The following is a 20,580-nucleotide window of genomic DNA, read 5'->3' as shown; positions in this document are numbered from 1 at the left end:
GAGCCTCTCAAGATCACATGGAAGTTAGCAACCTTGCCTTGACCCACCACGGAGCTCACTGATTGTACCCAGAGCAGCTGCTCTTGCTGAATTTGTTCAAGGTGTATCCCCCACTCCCTACCTCTGTTAAGATTTTTAAAATGTATAAAATGCAGGTGCCTTTTAGAGGTACATATTTTCTTATCTCTGAAACATATGATCACTGAAGAAGTGTAGCTGTGGCCAAGGCAAAACTGTGCAATTTCACAAGAAAAGCCCAGTCACCTGAACCACTGCCATTCCCTCTCTGTGTGTGAATGTATATGTCTGAAGTAGGATTTATTTCTTGACAACAGGAATTTTCCCCCTCCTTTCATTGTAATTGGGAGGTACAATGATGTAAGATCATATAAGGGTGTTGCTTTGAAAAGTTTACACAGGGCCGCAGACATGAAACCTCATTACATCACCGGGTCACCAGTCCACGTTCATTGCTTTAAAATTATGTGGATTTTAAAAACAGAAAGTTGGAAGTGATTTTTTCATTTGTCGTCTGGCCTCTGAGCCTTTACAGGTGCACTAGCTGTCTATTGGCAAGTTTTTTCCATGAGGAAAAAGCATACTTTTTTTCATTTTCTTTTTTTCTGTATAAAAGTTGGTCCTGGCACTATCTTTTGGTTCCAGCTAGTAGAAGTATCAGAAGAACATTAAATAGTACAAGGAACTCAGTAAAATCACAATAATTGGCAACACCATTTGAGTGCCCTGATATTAGGTAGCCGCTGGTTAGAAGATGATTTTACTGCTACCCAGTCTCCGTCATACCAAGTCTGAAAGAAACATCTTAACAGAAAAAAGCAAAAAAGCTGTTCAGAGGGAGAAGACTAAATTTTCTGTCTCAAAAAATGAAACCTGATTATTTTTATTGTTATTAGTATTGATTTTTATATACACAGGCACTAATTTAATATAGGATTCTGAATCTGTACAGGTATGTTTGCAAGGGAGGACTTGCATGGCACGACATTATGCTGTTCTAGTTTAGGATCTACTCATTTGCTCATAAAGAACAGAGTTAGGATTTGGAGCCCAAGGTGATAAGCGAGTCCTGCCATCCTCCTCCCACTGAGGGTGGCCTGAGCCCGTGGCATCTCACTGGCACCACTGTCTGAGGGGCAGCAGAGCCAGCAGCCACGCAGGAGGATTATCACAGCTCTCGCCCAGTTAACCACTCTGATTTGTGTCTTAACCTTCACCGACACCCACTGCACTCATAATCACCCTCGTGCACATTGCCTTTTGCTCCCCAAAGCTTAACTATACCTTGCCAACATTTCCAGCCTTGTAAGTCGCACCTCTTTTAAAATATAAAGTGTTTTGAGCAACACTGTTAATAGCCTACCCAGCTTTGCTAACCTTTAATGGTTAAAATATTAATAAGTAAACTGCATCGGTGGGTTGGTTTCTCTGCTTATCACCTTCCTGCACATAATGAGGCTTTTTAGCTATTTAGGGAGGTTTGAATCTTTTGTATTAAGTTTATAGCTGGCCAGTGGTACGACAGCCAACTCAGACATAATTCTAAATGGTTGTTTCCAAGTGGAAACTTGGAATTTGAATTCAAATGACCTTACCTCTTTTTATTATTATTATTCTTTCCTGTATGTGTTTTTCAGCTTGCTCATTCTTAATTCCGTCAGTACTTATTACTGCAATAAGCCTAATCCTGTATACTTGTACACCCCAAGTGTGGGAGCCATAAATACTACTGCAGTCTCTCCAGGGCAAATCAGCTGTAATTGGATCTCCCATCGCCTCATGGGGAAAGCCAAAAAAAAAAAAAAAAAAGAAAAAAAAAAAAAAGAAGGAAAGGCACATTTCATCCAAAGGCAATTCTGCATCTGTGTCCATGTGTCTCTGCTCCCCTCGAGTAACACTCTGTCCTTTTGCTCTGCTCCAGGCTGAGTTCTCCGAGCTGAACCTGGCTGCTTACGTCACGGGCGGCTGCATGGTGGACATGCAGGTCATGAGGAACGGCACCAAGGTGGTAAGGTGAGGAGCACCAGCTTGTCTTGAAAATTGGGCTTTCTGGAGCAATGCTGGGGCAAGCAGAATGACCTCAGGGTCTGACCGCTACCTGAACCAGGTCAATGCAGTTCTGATGACTTCAGGGTTTCCTGGAAGTGGTGGAAAGACTGACCTGACTGGTGGTTTTGTACCAGGTCTCAGTTGCATATTATGCTGTACAGTCATTGTTTCCAGTCTAGACCCTTCATGCAACCACAAACGCCTCCTTTTCAGGTTCTTTTTAGCCTCAGGCCTCCGAGTAAAAGGGACAGTGGATCTTCCTTTCCCTTGATTTTTCTCTCCTTCTGTGTCAGCTAACCTTCATTGTAAACAGTGGCTCTCATTCATTAGCCTACCTGTGTTAGGTCCTGGTGCCAGTGGACTACCCTTGCAACAGCCACAAATGCTTTCCATGATCCTGATCCTCACAGCCTGATCTGCTCCTCAAGTATCACCTTTTTTTTCCAGGGATTCCCAGTGCTCCAGCCTTGCCCTGCAGTAAATCTCCGAGGTAATACCGTATCTCTGTTTGACGGGGATTTCTGTCCCTGCTAGCATTATTTTGTAACTGCAGTCATTGCAAGCAGACTTTTCTTGAGCAATGCCTTCCCAATCACGCAATTCTAATTCACTTTCCAAAAACGTTGCTCTCCTTTTTGACACCAGAGTGCTTGTGATTTAGAATTAATGTTAGATGCATTCTTACCGGTGCCATAAAAAGAGCAGTGTAAGCTGTCACGTCTGTGTATGATGGTAAAATGCCTGTTTACATAGTCCTGATATTACCTTTCGCCCTTTTATTCCCAAGCCTACATCTTCATGAGTTTCTGGCATCACAACTTCTAACTCTACATTTCATCTTTGATACAATAGCTTTTCTTTGTTCATGTTGAAATCTCATTGCTATTCCCAAGCCATTTTTCAAGCCTCCCTAGTTCTTTTTGTACATTTCTTTTGCACTTTTTGGTGTATACAGCACCTCCAAGTTTAATATTGTTCACACATTTAATCAATGCTTTTGTCTGTTTTCTTATAGTTCAGAAATAGAGACACATAATACAGCATGCAAGGGTATTTTTGAAAGGGATTATTAGAACAGCTGAAAAACAGTGATTCTGAGTGTGCTGGCCTCCGTTTAATTTCTCAAGATGTCATTTCCAGTCCAAACAGTGCAAAGCAACACTTGTCACTGTCAGTTAGCTATGACTGTGGTCCATCAATTTATTTCAGGTCTTGACAGCTCTTAGTACGTCCACCAGTGTCCATTCGTTCTTTGGTACAATTTCATGAGCCTCTGCTAAAAACTTTTAAGGTTGAGTCTGTTACATCCATTTGCTTTCTCTCATCCCACAAATGTCTGTTCCTCAGTGAAACAAAGCGTATGTCCCGTGAACCAGCCGTTGGAGCATTCTTCTGCCAGTGCGCCGTGCTAATGCTCTCTTGTGTTCGCTTGCTCACGATGCTGGAAAGTTTCCCAAGAACCATTTCCTAGGTTGATCACATCTTCATTTTCCTTCCCGTGCCTTTCCTCCCAAAGCCATTCATACATCTGGCAGAAAGATCTTGAGCTATTAAACTGAAACTGAAGACAAAATTTATTTCACAAGAGTGTCTGGGGCATGGTGTTCATGTTTCTGCTCGCAGTAAATACACAGGTATCGCAGCTAGCCTTTTTGAGTGGATATTTATATATAAAAATGCATATTTTTACGAATGGCACTAGTTCAGTTTTTCTGTTTTCATCTATGCAAGTTTGAGGACACATGTCTTTGTGTGGTGGGAAGTGGCTTTGGCAAATACATACTCGTCTGGATACCCAATTCATACAGCATGTGTTGTCTATGGTAGGTTATAGTCTTACAAGAACGAGCCATTTATTTACACCCTGTGATGATGTGCCCCTGTCCTGCACAGTTCAGTGAGTTTAAGAGCTTAGGTCAACCAACTTCCACAGCCACTTACCAATACTTTAGAAGTTACAAAATAAAAAGGTGAATTAGAGTGTACTGCTACTGAGCTACGTGGACGTCCCTCAGCCCATCCACGTAGGTGCAGCTTGCTTCCCACGCCCCCCACGCCCCCCCACCCTGCCCGCAGCCACGTCCTGCCTGGCCACAGACACCCCTTGGGAGATGCCACGCGGGACACCTTCGACTCGTGTGCACCAACCCTGTTGCTAATGACATGGTTTTTTCTGTCACCTACTAGGCCTCTGTAAATTACTAAGCAAAATACTGTCACAAGTCAGAATGTTTCTAAATGGGGAGATGTAATGCTCACCATGGGTTTTGAATACCCAAACTCCTTGGAAATCCCACTGAAAGTGATAGGAAGGAAATACGACAACATCTTGTTAACAGGCACGTTTGGAGTTCCCCCCTTGCAGGAGCCCTGCCTTCTTCACACTCCTCTTCAAAGTGAAGACAAGAGAGTGTGGCAAAAGACAGTGAATATACCACAGACCAGAAGATTTAAAATCAATGAAATAATAAAAGCTTATGACAACAAAAACACCTATGATGATGATGATGATGATGATGATGATGATGATGATGATGATGATGATGATGATGATGATGATGATGATGATAATAATAATAATAATAATAATAATAATAATAATAATAATAATAATAATAATAATAATAATACAGATACCACTGGTCTATTCTCTCCAGTTTGAAATTATGTTAACCAATAAACTATCTATTACCCTACTAAATTCTGTCATTTTGCAGCGGGTCTCCTAGTTCTTTCTTTAAACTGGGGACCTCCTATTGCATGTTAAATCAAATCTCTTTCTTTGCTGATGCCTCGATCCTCCCTGATACCTTGGAGTTAAGGCATTCTTGTAAACCCTGTGCTAACTGACTTGAACTGCACCAGGAAGGAATTGAGGTTCTTTTACCTGGAAGATAAATCTCCTAATAAGAAGGTATAACAGTCCTTGAAGCCCTACACTTACAGTTTGCCTCGGGAAAATTTAAAAAAAAAAAAAAAAAAGAAAAAAGAAAAGTTGCTTTAGAAGCATTATTGCCAATTGAAGAGAGCAAGGCACTATAAGTATATAGACTTCCATGACTACTAGCCTGTGTATCTTGAAACAAGTAGCTACAAGTAAGTTAGCAAACAACATAACTGAAGCCAGGCATTACGTTTCTTGCCTGATTTTTAAAATAAGTGTGGCTCCCAGAATTTAATTTTACAGTAACAAAATTCTGGGTCTCCACCTCCTCTTTTTTAGCTACCAAGTTCTGCGCATCTGTAGGATAGGGTGAGGGATTTGATAGTCTGACTGAAATGTGCTGCTGGAGAGAGAGATTATCATCTAACCAATCTAAAAAAAAACGCATGTGTTTTTCCTATGCCAGCTCTGCCATGGTATATGATGGCTTCCTCAGCCTATTCAGCAGATTTTTTTCAGGGTTAGAATTAAAAGAGCTGGCCATGGAGTATCTCATGCAGTCTCTAACAAGCACTTTCCTATTTCAGTGCCCTGTTAACACATGCCTTGTTTGAAGACAGTGCAGGGGGATGAGCTGGACACTGGGAGCAGAGTTGGTCACAGCCAGGGCTGGCAGGGGGAATCTCCCATATGTTTGTCCTTGTTACCCCAGCCCTTCTTTGGGTAAAATTGACACCAGAGCTTCCCCAGTGAAAAGTTAAATATGGGAAGCAGGAGGTGGCACTTATTCCTTCCAAAGGATCCCTCACCAACTTAGACATAGCAACTCCTTCAACAGAGAAATGGAGTAATGTCTGGGTGCAATAGCTGAACTACTAAGCAGTGTGAAAAAAACAAGTGTGAGCTGATTCCTGCTTTTAAAACATTTGGGTGGATTCTTCATCCTCCTTCAAGTGCACCCACAACTTTCTTTTGCACTGATCTACACACACACACACACAAAGCGAACTGTCTGGAGTCTAATTTACATTACAAAGCTCTTAGGTTGTGTCATCTCTACTGGGGTTAGATGTAAAGAATAGGATTTTCATTTTCACTTGTCTTCATTTCTCTGAAGGGCCCTTCACACCAATGTTTCCACAATGCAAAGAGTCCACCAGTGTTGGCCCTGCACGCACTCTGAGGTGCATTTATGCTTTCAGGGTATTATAAAAGTGTCTTAATATAAATGAGAATTTGGGCTGTCTCTGCTTCTGACAACACTTAGACTCCCAAACTATGATCTCAGCCTCTGCATTAGATTAAATGCAGTCCTGTGTTTGCCTTTTGGGCTTTGCAAGCCTTCAGCTATTAATTCCAGTAGATGTGGGAATAAGGCAGGGATATGTTGAAAATCTGGACAGCTTTCTTACATGAGGAATACTAATGTCTTTTGGAGCATTTCAGACTTTTAAGGATATAAATTAATCATGGACCAGACTGCTCTCATCTCCTGTCTCCCTGTGGAGCTGACTCTTTTGCTATTGGGGCTGATCATCCAGGGGAGAAAGCACATTTTTGTGTGTCTGCGTGGGACCTACCACAGTGGTGGCCATACCACTTACCCTGTGGTATGAGGACTCACTGTAACACCACAGTACAGACAACAGCTGATGGACCAGGAGATGCCCAGGGTCTGAAATGGGGAGGACCCTGCGTGGAGCAACGATCCTGGGAAACGGGGAGGGGTGACAGAACTGACAGCAAAGCTGAGCTCCACGGACAAAGCCTTGCTGTGGGGAAGGCTCTCTGCCATGGAGTGGTGTTTAGTCCTACAGGCCTCGCCTAAATTTGGCCAGTATGGATAAGAAGGTGAGTGCCTCACCCTGCTTGCCCTGGATGATATGCCCTTGTCAGTCACAGCTGTGGCGGGGTCAGTGAATGCTCTGATTCCTCCATACAAGCCCATTCATTCCTTTAATTAAGACTGACTTTCCCGTTGGTTCCAGCTGTTTCAGCGCTTCTACTGTGTTCTGTAATAGGACAGCAGCCTGTTGAATCACTACCCCAAATAGACCAGGACCTGAAAGTGCTTTCTTCCCGAAATACATTTTTGCACTGCAGGCTGCAGTACAACCACAGGATGAGGAAACAAATCTTTTTACATGGGAGGAGCGAGGAAGAAGCTGGCCAGCCCAGCAGCAGTTGTTTTCCTGCTATGCAGAGCTTGCAGACCCCAGGAGACGTGTACTCTGGCTAGAAAAGATCTGCCTGCTCCAGGATACAAGACACTTTGAAGTCCAATGAGGACACTGTCTTCTGCCCACCGCACCTTTTCCCATCCCAATGGGTTCTCCCAACCCACAGGGCCACTGACAAGCTGCTCCCTGAAACAGGCATGTGGGTTTTCTAACCTACAGAAGCCATGCTTTCTCACTACACAGTAGCTGCACACTGCTAGGAGATGGGTATTTTCTTGTCTCTTGAGAACTACTCATTCACAAGAGTTGGTGGTTTCTTGCAGTTCTTCTACAGGGAGAATATCCACGGAGGTCATGGGCCCTGGTCACTGATGTAGGACATATTGGTAGGCACTAGGTCATTTTCCAGCTTCTCATATTCCAGGAAGCTTGTGTTCAAAGAGGAACCCTAGGCTCTGTCTAGTCCTTGTCTTTTTAAATTTAACTCTTGGAGGTTAACTAATTGGGGTCTTTTTAGAATGTCTTTTTCTAGTTTTTTGTTGCTTCCAAACCAAAATTATGAAAATTTCTACAAAGATGCAGATGGAATTAAAAATGGAAGAAACTAATTGGGAGATTTTAGGTTTCTAGAAGCCAGATGGAAAAATATGTTGAGTGCATGGTTCTCCCAAGATTCACAGAATGTGCCACATGGTATAGTACAATATGTGCTATATATTTAACACTGAGCAACATCTGAGCAATATTTTTGTATTGATGGCATGGCAATCTGTAAATGTAATGGGGAAATGTGTGTAACAGCATGTAAGCTTTTGAAAGTGTACTTTAGACAAAACACCAACATGCCAGATGACCACTTCTCTGATCAAAATACCCTGCAGAGACAACAGTCTGGAACAAGGTGTCAAATAGGGTAGACCCTGGCAAGCTGCAGTTAAATACCTCCAATAAACATTTATAAATCAAGAAATTGTTCCCACATGGGGGATGATTTACCATCATCTTTCAGTAATAGCTCCCTCCTCTTCACCTGCTTTTCCCTGTCCTCTCTTCTTTGAGCAGGAGCTAAAAAAGAGAAGTTGGAGTGTGCCTATTTATTTATGTATTTATTCTCAGTTGCTTCCACCTCAGCTCCTGCTGCTAAACAGCTGCTTGGAGGCCTGCTTCTCCCTTCGGGGTTTACTGATCTCCCAGATGAATAATGTCCCCCTTCACCTCCCCAGCAGCTGGCGCCCAGCCGACGTGCAGGCAGGATGCTGACAGTTATTGGGAAAACATTTGGCATGCAGGCAGCTGCCAGAAAGCAAAAGCTACTCTGAGCAGACCAGGGTGGGGAGCATCTCAGAGACTAAACTACTCCCTGGCCCTTTTTGCATTACAGTAATACTTTCCAATAAGAAATGTGCTGCCAAGGCCTAGAGCGCTCATTAATTAGTTAATCCTGGACTGAATGCAAGAATGATTAAAGGCTGTTGTAGATTGTTTCAGTCATGATTGGCTTTTTCTTTTGTTTTTTTTTTTTTTTTTTTTTTTTCCCCCAAATCCTGTTTTAATTTGTCCCCTTTCTAGATGGGTTTTCACTAAGGCTTCTTCCAGGGAATGGCAAACAGAGAAATGAAGGGCCAAGTCCTGCTGCACCTGCACTGTACTGGTCAAGGTGGATCTTCATTAACAACCCGATATTGGGACAGGGTGCAGCCTCAACAAGCTCACGGGTGGCAAAAAGCTGGAGGATGGGGAGCAATAGATATGTCAGAGGGCAGAGCTGCCATTCAGAGGCACCTCAGCTACTGAGGAAACGGGCCAACAGAAACCTCATGGAGTTCAATAAGGGCAATCACAAAGTCTTGTGGTGAGGGAAGAATAACCCCAGTATTTCTGGGAGGCAGCTGGAGAGAAAAGAGCTCTGCACAAAAAGAACCTGGAGGCCCTGTGTCCCCTCGCAGGGAAGAAACCCTAAAGCTCACTGGGCAGTATGAGCAAGCATGTAGCTAACGAGACACTATTCACATCTGGAGTACTGTGTCCAGCTGTGAGCTCCCCAGTACAAAAAAGGCATTGACAAACTGGAACAAGTTGAGTGAAAGGCCACCAAGCTCACTGAACTGGACTCAAGATATCCAAGGAGAGATGGCTTTGTTCAGTCTGTAAGAGGAGGCTGAGGGGGATCAACCTACAGCCACCAGGCAATGAAGAGGAGGGTGTGGAGAAAATAACTCCAGACTCCTGTGGAAGGTGTGCAGTGAAAGGAAAAGAAAAAATAGACACAAGTTGCAGCAGGTGAAATTCTAATTAATACAAATTTTTTCAAAAATTTCCACAGTGAGAGTGGTCATATACTAGAACAAATGCCCAGAGAGGCTAGGGGATCCTCATCACTGGGAATATTCAAACTTCGGTTAGACAAGATCCTGATCAACTTAATGTCAATTTACAGTTACCCTGCAAATGAGCAGGGTGTTGGTCCAGATGATTTCCAAAGATCCTCTCTGACCTCAATTACTCTATAACTTTATTCTGTGATGTTGGAAAGTATTTGGATCACCTTCTGTAAAAGCTTTAGGTCACAAACATTTTGAAAGCATGCTGCTGTTGGCAGGTGTGGTTGTTGCTACTTTGAGGCGTCATCTGGGTCCACATGATTTTTCTTGTCAAGGTTGATCATTTTACAAGTGAAATATATGGCAGACTTCAGAGTCTGCCACAGTACCATTTGGGGAGTGTGTGACATGTGACTTTATGGCTTATTGACCATTGGTCTGTGGCTGAGAAGCAAATCAGAGCATCTTCCAGGGTGTCCTCATCTGCATATGGTGGCACTGGTCCTAGTGCAGCCATGATTCCTGCTTCTTGCTGGTTTTGCTACACTGATCTCCCACACAGCCCACGGTTTTTCCACAGCAATTCTATATTACCGTGTCCCAAAAGACCCCCTGCTCTTCTCCAGCCTGGTAAAGAGAGGTCATTCTATGTTTCTCTATTTGTTTCCTTAAAACCAGCTGTGTGCTACCTTATTCATATCAGTAATCACATTAATTCTTTCTCTGAATAACTTCAGCAGGTTTTACTTTTTTCCGTGGAAAATATGACATGAGGTTTTGACTGAAATGAGATTTTCTTTCTTTAGCAAATTTTCCATTTTACTACAACTTCCAACATAACATTAAATCTAACATCCTGATAGGTGAAAATGTCATAGATTTCACCTATCTCCGGTGTAATAACAATATTATTAACACCCAAGTAAAGCACAAAAATAACTTGTTCCTATTTGTAAATGCCATTTTCTACTAGCTCTCAGACACCTGAGGCACTGCATAGTTGGAGGGATTGTTCCACTTCTTGGGTAGTTGCAGCCACTTACGGCTTGAACTTGGGCCTCAGAAGCTTGCCTGAAGGCTCCATTAATTGCCAGTAATGCAGAGATTGTTGTGTCATATTGCTTAATTATGCACTTTTCTTCCTCTTTATGTCATGCCAAGCAGATAAGAAAGGCTTTGGAAGAGAACTTGGTCAAAATGTGTTTATCACTGGGAAGTGTCAGAAAACTGAATAAAGCCTCCTTGAATAATGGAGGGTAGACAGACCCTGAAGTGAGAACGTGCATCTTCATTGTCCAGGGAAGATCTTTTTCTACTGACATGAGGGGAGAACTGTCTTGTAAGACTGGCATTCTTTAAGAAAGAGAACAGGAGAGTCCATCCTTCTCCCACAGCACAGGCAAAAAGCTCTCTAAACCCATCATGGTGCTGAAGTATAAAGCAGGTCTACCTCTGGCTACAGGTAATTATTCACAAGGTATTTTAACAACATCATCTATTCTTGTGTGTTCTTTCTTCATGTCCGTGAAGCTCTTTGTGCTTCAGTGAGAAAAGCTGGAGGACCAGGAAGCAAGCCAGAGTTATGGTTTTATGCAGAAATAAGAAATAGGGAATCTCTTTAAGGCATGAAACCTCCCAGCAGGATTTGCTGTCATCATCTTCTCTACCCAAAGCAGGCTAGGGACGTGCTCTCTGCAGAGAAATGTTATTGATGATCTTTTCAGAGCTGATCCTCTTCTCATAAGCAGAGAAGTTAGACACATGGTCGCCAGAATAGCTACTGCTGCTCCTGAGATATTTAACTTCCATATTTAACATCAGGAATCTCTTAAATTGCTTTATATTGCCTCATTTCTGACAAAACTATTTCCAAGACAGCTAATGTTGTCACAGATTTAAGGGTAAATGGGTCCAACCTAAGAAATTATATTCTGCAGTCAGATCTCTTCCTATTAGGTATTTTGGATCCAGGCTTTATACTTAGGTTTGTCTCTATATTTTTACCACTAAGAAAGAAAAAGACTGCTAAAATGCATTGGAGCTAGTTGAAAAAGAGTTATTTAAATGCAAATAAGCATCCTGCACGGCAGTATCAGAGTCCAGGCTCTGGACCAGCATCACTAGCTGCTTCCTAGCCAGACACTCATCATCACCCATGGGTGATCGACTGGTAATCACCGGCTGATCTCAACTGCCAGGAGGAGATGTAGGCTGGGCAGCAGCTATGTGCCTTGGCTAGCATCTGGGACAAGGAGGCAACTACTGCAAAGGGAGAAAAGCCACAGGTACCTGTGGGGGGGCTGCTTCACTCTGGGGGTGGTTAGTTCAGTCGTGCACCACTCAGAGCACTGAAAGGCTCATGCCGTGTGTGGCAGAGGCCACCGTCTGTGGCAACACGAGCTGAAAGGAAGGCTCCTTTCCATTCCAGAGGAAAATGAAATCTCACCAGTTATTTCAATCTGAAAATGAAATTTCTCTAGACTTCTGGTTTATTTCTTTTTTTTTTTTTTTTTTTTAAGAACAAATAATTCTTCAATCTATATGCCACTGTGAGAATGTGTTACATCCATTTTAGTGGCCTTTATTTTGCCAGGCAGTGCTAGGAGCCAAACTAAATGAAAGCTGAGGCCTCGAGGCCTGAGAAAGGGCTTCTGTAAAGTGATTGTGGCCAAAGGTGTGCTCCAGCTTTCTCCTGGAAGCTTCATCCATCTGGCTATAATGCTAAGGAAGTTTCATGACTTCAGGCAGACACGGGAAAGGCACTGCACCAACATGCAGAGCACAGCTTGTTAGTGACATGTTTTAAATCTGTAGTTTACTTTTAGTTCCATTTACCGATTCCATCCCCTTGTCCATTAGATGTTTGAATGGGCTCTCCCATATTGCTTCTGTGACCAAACCCATTCCCACGACCTGTCTTTAGCAGGGGTCTAGGTACAGTTTTATTCAAGACTGCTTATGGTCATCTAAACACTGGCTGGACAGACCTAGTAGAGAGGAAAGGAACGTGCTCCTGCCATAGCTCTCCTAGTCCTTCCAGACTCGGGTGCTTAGGGCCTCAGCACAGTAGGTGCTACTGAGTTTGGCTCACCCAAAGGTTTTGGCAATGGTGTTTCAAATGCGGGACTTCTGCCTAACCTGTCTGTCTGCCAAGGATTACAACTTTATGTCATGGGAGATGTTATTGGGTTGGGTTGAACTAACAAACAGTTAGACTACCGGCTATTCCAAATCCAAGGCTGGCTATGTCAGCTTAAGCTTTACACTCCAAGAAGGAGCAGTAGCTTGTGAAAGTAATCTCCTACCAAAAAAGCAATAATACTTGTGTGAAGCAGTTGAGCTCTTTTCTCCCCAGATCACTAGTAACCCCAGTTATTCAGTTTTCACACCACCACTCCTACCATGACTATTCACTTCCCTTTTACTGCCTGCTGTCCTTCCTAGCCCCTCGCCTCACATTTACCACTGGTCTCTGTTTCTCCGTCACAGGCGTCTCACAGACTCCGGGACTCTCCAGCTGATGTTTATTTGCAGCTAGTCCCAGGCCCTGCACTCCTCTGCCTTGCTCTCAGTATCCATGGGAACATCCTCATTGTCCTGTGGCAAAAAACAGGGATTCAGTGTCCACCTTCGCTTTAGAGATTCACTCCTCATCTGCTGCATGAGAGTGCCTTGCCTTCCTACACGATGCAGAGTTTGAGAATAGGCTTTTCTACATTATTTCTGTATTCTTGTGTCCATCTTCTAGCTTGAGAAAATCTTCCTTTGCCCGGATCTGAAAAGACAAGAGTTTTTTTTCTAAACTCTTGGCTGGCAGAAGTAAACCTACTGAAGGCAGTTTCCCAGCCGCTGTATGTTCTGCCCCCCCCAAGCTGTCCATGTTTATTTGCATGCTTCCTCTCCACCACAGCACCACATCCCCACCCCAGGGTGCTGAGGGAAACGTTCAAGGGCAAATATTGCCACTTCCTCCGGGGAGATTGGAGCAACAGTCTGAACCATTGCCGTGCTTCCCCAGTAAGTGGTTCCCTAAGTCAAGTGTGGGGAAAGACTTGAGCCATAACAGGGATCGTTTTCCTCTTCATACGCTCAGAAGGTTGAATGAAGGACGGACGTGCCTGAAGCTCCCACCCCTCCAGGCACCACGACTGTTTAGTAACTCAGCGCAAATATCAAGTCCTTGTCCTAGGAAGCTGATTAATCCTTCCCAAGGACCTGTGCCTGCCTCTGGGGTAGTTTCTACATGGCAAGTCCAGCAGAATGGAGTAGCCCAAGCTTTCCAAGATTTGTATTCCCTTGCTGTTTCTCAGCAGGGGGTCACCGCTTGCCTCACCCCCATTGACACCAGGGAGGTCCATAAATCAGCTGCACAGTGATAGCACAGCCCTCCCGATGCTCATTATGCACCTCGCTGCTGGAGAAAAGCACCACCTTTGGTGCCAAGTACATTAGGGAACATGCCTGGGTTTAAAAATACTCCATGGGAGGGAATCACAACATTTCCAAAGCTTGGCCTCTTGCATCACAACGGCAGAGCGTGCTCCTCACCATGTCTCAGGCGATAACAAAAGCCCAAGGCCAACAAACAAAATGAACAGCTTTAAAACAACAAAGCTGCACTGTGTTTTGTGTACAGTGTTTGTTGCCACAGTCTGGCCCAGAGTCACCATCTCGGATTTCCCTGCCAGAATGATGGAAATATAAACAGGGGCTATAAACCCAAAGTATTTCCAGCTCATACATCCAAAAGATAGAAATTATAGTCTCTTAGCAAGGAAAATGTTCGAGGGTAGTGAGGTAATGGGACCTGGTTACAGAGCTCATTCCTGTGAAAAATTTTAATATAGCATGGAAATTTTTCCAATGTCCTTGATGCAACCTCTGTTAAAGTACAAAATAATCCCCTTTTTTCAGTGGAAAAGCCCCTTCCATGCCTTCGAGAATGAACTGCTGAGCTCCATTTTGGGACCGGTTTCTTTCCAGCTGCTGTTTCCAGAGATTCCTGAATGACTCCGAAGACACAGCATCAGCAAGGAATGAAATCTGGCTGTTTGAAAGATAATCCGTCGCCTGTTGGCTTACCTAGAAAGGGCCTCACTTTTCTGTGCATTTGCTGAGAGTTGCTGCTGTTGAACTATAGGAGTCCCGGCTCCAATCTTGCTAAATAATATTCTGGAAGTCCATGCCATGAGTCACAGCACTGGATGAGGGGCTCTGCTCATTTGATTAATTACATTACTATTCCTGCCCTTTACTTGTTGACTCACAGTCATAAGAGCCTGGGATGTGCTGCGTATGTAGTAAACTGATTAAAGGGGGAATGTGTGTCAATGTATGGATGTGTACGATAGCTTTTTGAAATCCCTTATGATCTTCCCACCCACCGGGCATTGCTTCAATATCAAGTTCAATTGTCAGGAAACAAACTTGCTCCCTCATCTGCGTCGCACATTGCAATGAGCTTGCCAAATATGGCCAGGCTTTTAGAAAGAAAAGAGAATCCCCCCACCAGTGAATTTATGACCCTTGGCTCTGCTTGTGGCTTGTTCCTCTGCATGCCTGAGTGACATGGAAACTGCAGCAAATCTATTTGGCCTGTTTCTACACTCTCACACTTGCAGCTATGCTGGATTTTTCCTTTTAATGACTAGGGGGTTTTTGTTTGGTTTGTTACCTTCTAATGCAAGCAACCCATGATGGGAGGCCCAAAGAAGAGCAACATGTGTTAATGAAAAGAAAGGGGAAGGATGGAAAACAAACAAGGAGAGGCTAGAAGTGTTGCTGAGCATTTGGAAGTAGAACATCACTCCCCCATCTCTTCCAGGTCCTTCAAGCCAGACTTTGTCCTGATCCGGCAGCACGCCTACAGCATGGCGCTGGGAGAGGACTTCCGCAGCCTCATCATCGGCCTCCAGTACGGTGGCATCCACACAGTCAACTCCCTCTACTCCATCTATAACTTCTGCAGCAAGCCCTGGGTGGTAAGTGATGATCCAGCCCTACTGCATGCCAACACTGCTAAGTAGATATGTGGTACTGATAAAGCACCAAACTCAGCTTCCAGTCTGTTTCATAGGTATTCATCTCTTTAGGTTGAAACCACCGTCTAAACAGCCTTAGGAATCCAACTGGGAATTCTTGAGGGAAAAAACTACCAGCACTCCTCCTGTATCAGCCTCTAGTGATATCGGGGTGTTATTTCCTCACCCTGAGTGGGACGTTTCACCTATCCCAGACTCTAATGTGTCACAAACAGCTAACAGTACAGCAACACCTAGATTTCTTGTAAAGCAGAGTAGATGAATAGTAATAGATTAATAATCTCAGATCAATAGTAGCACATCTCTGTCCTGACCAAAACAGAGTAAAACTACCTTAAAAGAAACATTAACGTTCACTATTTTAGAAGGTATCTGAGCTATGCTATTTCTAGCATCTTATATCAGATGCACACTTGTGGCATCTAGGTGCTCCAGTCTATGACTAAGATTAACCATTCCTTGCAGAAGTGCAACCTGCACTTGTCTTGTCTTCCTACTTTTTCTGGGTGGTTCCTTGTTGTAGGGAAATTAGCTGAAAAGAACAGCAAAAAAAGGTAGAAAGATGATTTCTTCAACATATAGGTCTAGGAAAAAAGGGAACATAGAATGACAAAGACCTGGGAAAGAGTCAGAAAGAAATGGGAAAGCATGTTTTTCAGCAGTTTTCGGAGGAAATACAAGGTTATCACAAAGTGTTGGTTCATTGAACCTGAAAGACTGCACCTCAGAAACACCTTGGGCTGAGTCCAGCTCCTGGGGAGAACAGGACAGTGTTTTGATATTTTACACTGGGAGCCCCCTTCACCTGTTCTTTAAATTTTGTCAAGTTCACCTAAAAATCTCAGAAAACCTTAAAACAGATTACCATTGGCTTGTCCCAGTCCCAAATCAACGTTTGTAATAACTCCTCAGACCTATTTTATGGCCAGCTCTAAGTCAGCAGGAACTGCGGGAGAGCCAGAGGAGTAAGGCTAGCCATAGTAGCACCTGCAGCAAGAAGTCAGCTGCTGATACCATTTTGGGGTCCACATCTGAGTCTTCCAAGCAGTTTCATCCCAAAGTGCCCTCTCTGATCATCCATGCTCCCAGAATGGAAATTTCCCTGCCTTGTTCTAGGTCTGAAGCAGAGAACGACAAGCTATATAGGTGTTACAAGGAGATGGGACTTCCTAATATGCTGCCCATGAAAAACTTTAAGATATGTTTTTAGGAATTCCCCTTAATCATTGCACAAATTTAGCTTGGGGTGAGTTGGAATCTTTATAGCAAGTGGCAACTATCTTCCTCATTACCTAATTAAGTCTTTTGTTGTTGTTGTTTTTCCCTTGGAATAAATATCCTATTAGTCTTCAGTGGGTTGATTGGTAGTTCAAATCCATCTGAGGTCTGTAATGAGTCAGATTTAACTCATTTCTTACCAAAAAGGTACCACAATATTCTCATTTTTCACCCCTTTTATGACATTTGGGGGGTTTGTTAAACCAAAAGCAAGGTTCTGTCTTCTCCAAAAATGTCGCAGTGCAGTAATGAGAGCAGCAAGAAAACTCTCACTTTTCCATCACTGTATAGGTGGTCGATGCATATTTGGCCTCAGTCCCCATCTGAATGACAAGGGTTGCTAGGAATGGAAAGGGGAGGAAGAGAGGGCTCAATACCAGGCTCAGTACAACACTTTTGCACTGTTTCCTACAGTTGGTCCTACACACGTGAGCGTGTTGACCCAGGTGACCAGACAAAAAGCCTTCACATTTACACTGGGGTTTGCTGAGGAAGACAGCCGCATGGTGTATTCCATCTGATTTTGGGGTTGAGTCAGACAAGGTTTAGTTGACAGTTTTCAACTCATGACTTATAATTACAATTCTGATGGTGTGCAGGGGGTCTCAAGATGTGTCAGGACTATTTTTAGGAACCTAAAGTAAAAGAAAAAAAAAAACCAACAAACTCAGCACATTGCAAAAAAAAAAAAAAAAAAAAAAAAAAAAAATCAGATGCAGGGCTGGCAAGGCAGTGTGGGAGAAATTGGCTCTGCCAGTAACTCAGCTCTAGCTATTCTGGGGCCTGGTCGTGCCATGCTTTCCTCATGGGGAATACAGCTGGCTCAGACACCTTCCCAGAGGAGTCAGGGAAACCATTTGTAAACACTTAAAACAGGTTTGCAGAATGCCTCCTTTCCCTACTGCCACCACACACACATCATCCCCCAAAACCAATGACTGCAACGTGATAACTAATCTAAATGCTCAGAAGGGATATGAACTGGTATTTGGCACCGCTGAAATTTCACCAGATTGAAGCTCAGGTAGAGATTGCACTGGGGCATTTGAGGGCAGAAAGCTTCACTGTCAGCAGAATCAGAAAATTGGGATTTTGTGATAGCTAGTAAATGAGAGATAGGGACAGACCACTTCAGTGCATGTTCCACTCTGATTGCAAAACAAGCATCTTGAAATAAGGGATCTGCCAAACAAAGATTACTGGAAACTTTTTGGACCTAGAAAATAGTTGAGATAGATGAAGAAATGAAATTAAATACCCCTGGGAAATGTGCTTTTCACTCTCCCTTTTTATTTTTTCCAAAAATGGTTCCATTTCATAGAAATGTTTATGATTTTCTGGAGGGGGGTGAAAGTGAGACTGTTTTTCCTTGGCAATTTGCAGCAATGTTTTTTTCTCAGCAACTCTAATTACAAGCAGCTGAGTTTGGGCTTGAGTTTACTCAAACATGCAGCCCCATTTTTTAATGACATTTGCCAGGTTTCCAGTACTGCAATACACAAATTTCTTCAAAGGTTAAAATTTGCATTAAACACAGGCACAGTTTGAAATAGGTGTTTTTGAAAAAGAAACAGACATATTCAGGGGTATCTTACACACAGAGAAATATCTAAGAAACCTAAATTTTAAGATAATCCCAGAATTATTGAGAAATACTGCTACAAGCTTCCTAGCCACAATGCTTCAACCACTAATACTAATTTTTGTGCTCTAAAATTTACAGTACAAAATACAGTGGGAACAATGCTCAGAGTAGTACTCATATTACATGCAATAATGCCTGTAGTTGTAAGGCAACTTTTGCATCTCTAAAATTGCAGGAAATACGAAGTCTTGAAGCCAATCACATACAGAGTCCAAGAGACTCCCAGCCAAACTTTTATTGACTGTCAAGGGATATAGGCTCCCTGATGGCTAAAGCACTTTCAAAATATGAACAAGATCTTGAGATCCTCTGAATGGATGTTTTTATTTCTCTATAAAGACTCCCTGCAAGTAACTCAGATGTCCAAACAGGCAGTGAAGGCTTTTCACTTGAGTACCTCTTCCAGGCACTTAAAACCAGGCTGTGCCACACTGCCTTGCCCCATGTCTTGCCCTGTGATCTGGATGCAATCTCACTAAACCAGTGGAATCACAGAAAACAAGAAGTGACACCGAAATGTGGAAGGGGCAGTTATATCTAGCTGAGCTTCTGACAATAACATTCCTACCCATCTAAAATGCACTGGGAGGTGCCACTTGAGCCCTGCTATCAGGTATCTAAGAGGCTGCTGCACCATGTAACATGGGTGTCTCTTTGCCAATATCCTGTCCCTAACAACTGAAAAAAAAAAAAAAAAAAAAAAAGAGGGAATTTTCCCATAAGGGTCAATACCAAAGTCAGACCTTTTTGCAGGCTTGGCCCACTGAGGAGGCTCCCAAATCCAAATGGTTGAGTGTCTCATCTGGCCATCTATCTGAAACGTTTGTTATTTTAGGAACAGCCAAGGCTGTATTCTTGAAAAGGAAGCCCAAGGAACAAGTCAGGACGCTGCCTGTCAGCTGCACAGTTGTTCCAGTTATTTTGTTTGAGCTGTTTTCATAGGATAAGCGTGTGTTACCTCAACGTCACGGTGTCCCTGGTTGTCCAGGGCTGCGTGCCATCGCAGCAAGGGGTATGTGCTGCTCTCAGCCAGGGTGTTTTTCCTCCTCTCCCTATGTCCGTCTCATTCTGTTTAAGTTTTAAGCCCTGTTTGCTCGCTTTGCTAGTCAAAACAGGGCTTTATTTTCTTCTCTAGGATGTGCAGGGCTAGTGCAAGTAGTTAAGAGACGCAAGCTGTTCTTCTTCCCCAACATCAATACCCTCCTTGCCAACAATAATTATTCTACATGGGGAATTTTTATCTTATCTGCTGATGCATGTGAGGGCGGGGGTGTTAGTGATGGGATATGCCGCCTCTTGATGTTTTCTGGCGTTTCTTAACTGCAACATTTTGACCTACAAGATTAGGAAAAGGATTCTTTGCATTTGTCTGCCTATCTGCTGGCAGCCGCCCCTTCAGCACGTGGCTTGGCTCTGGCACACACCTTGCAGCCTGATTTTTTTTCACACTGGCTGCACTTTTTTTACACACATACCACCCTTTAACTCCCAAAAGGGCACTTATTCTCCACAGCCAAATGAAGTTTCAACTACTTATGCAGAAATGTTTTCACTTTGACCAGCCCAGTGACCAGGACAGGAGCCCTAATGTAGTGATTCAGCAGAAAACATTCTCTGTAGCTCTCTCTTTATCTGCAATGTAACCTTGGCGTTGTGATTTGGTACATTTACTGGCTTCAGTTGTTGCTCAGAAGTGCTCAGAACATATAAGATTAGGCAGCTGATGCTACTGAGAAGAAAGAGGGCTTTCTTTCCCTTCCCTTGTTCCCTAGATGTCTGTCTCCTCCCTCAGGTGACACAAGATCTCCTTCAAGATGAATGTATGCCTAGTTTTGATGAGGAACGTCTGTAAAGGACTTACAGTGAGACTTGGCCCAAAATGGAGACCTTTATTAATTTAACTTGATTTTATCAATACCAAGGGTCTTTGAAACTAAATTTAGTTTCTAAATTACTTTGCAAATAGGACATCAATGGGGAATTCAGTCATATTTACTAGTTCAGTAGGAACCAAAATTCTTACCTGCGGAGCAATCCCCAATCACTTTATTCTCTTAACAGCCATGAAAATAATCAAGCTGCCTTATTCAGCTTTATTCCCCCTTCTGAAAGGCTGCCAGTCTAACCACTTCACTAACAGCACTGCCAGTTCGGCATTGTCCAT

The 20,580-nt window shown here is 43.3% G+C and overlaps 1 protein-coding gene across 1 annotated transcript in view; it reads left to right on the top strand.

The window, feature by feature from the left end:
- The window catches only part of SYN3 (synapsin III), a 203,184-nt gene that overhangs the window by 43,182 nt on the left and 139,422 nt on the right, over positions 1-20,580 (top strand). Inside the window, exons 4-5 of the mRNA XM_033004423.2 lie at positions 1,940-2,031; positions 15,277-15,433. Coding sequence (XP_032860314.1) covers positions 1,940-2,031; positions 15,277-15,433 — 249 coding nt within the window. The remainder of the gene's footprint in view (positions 1-1,939; positions 2,032-15,276; positions 15,434-20,580) is intronic.

This window comes from Tyto alba, unplaced genomic scaffold, assembly GCF_018691265.1.
Source record: "Tyto alba isolate M040663 unplaced genomic scaffold, T.alba_DEE_v4.0 Super-Scaffold_2, whole genome shotgun sequence".
Lineage (NCBI taxonomy): Eukaryota > Metazoa > Chordata > Aves > Strigiformes > Tytonidae > Tyto > Tyto alba.
Note: the sequence above shows the minus strand (reverse complement) of the source record. Positions and strands in the feature narration are given on the sequence as shown.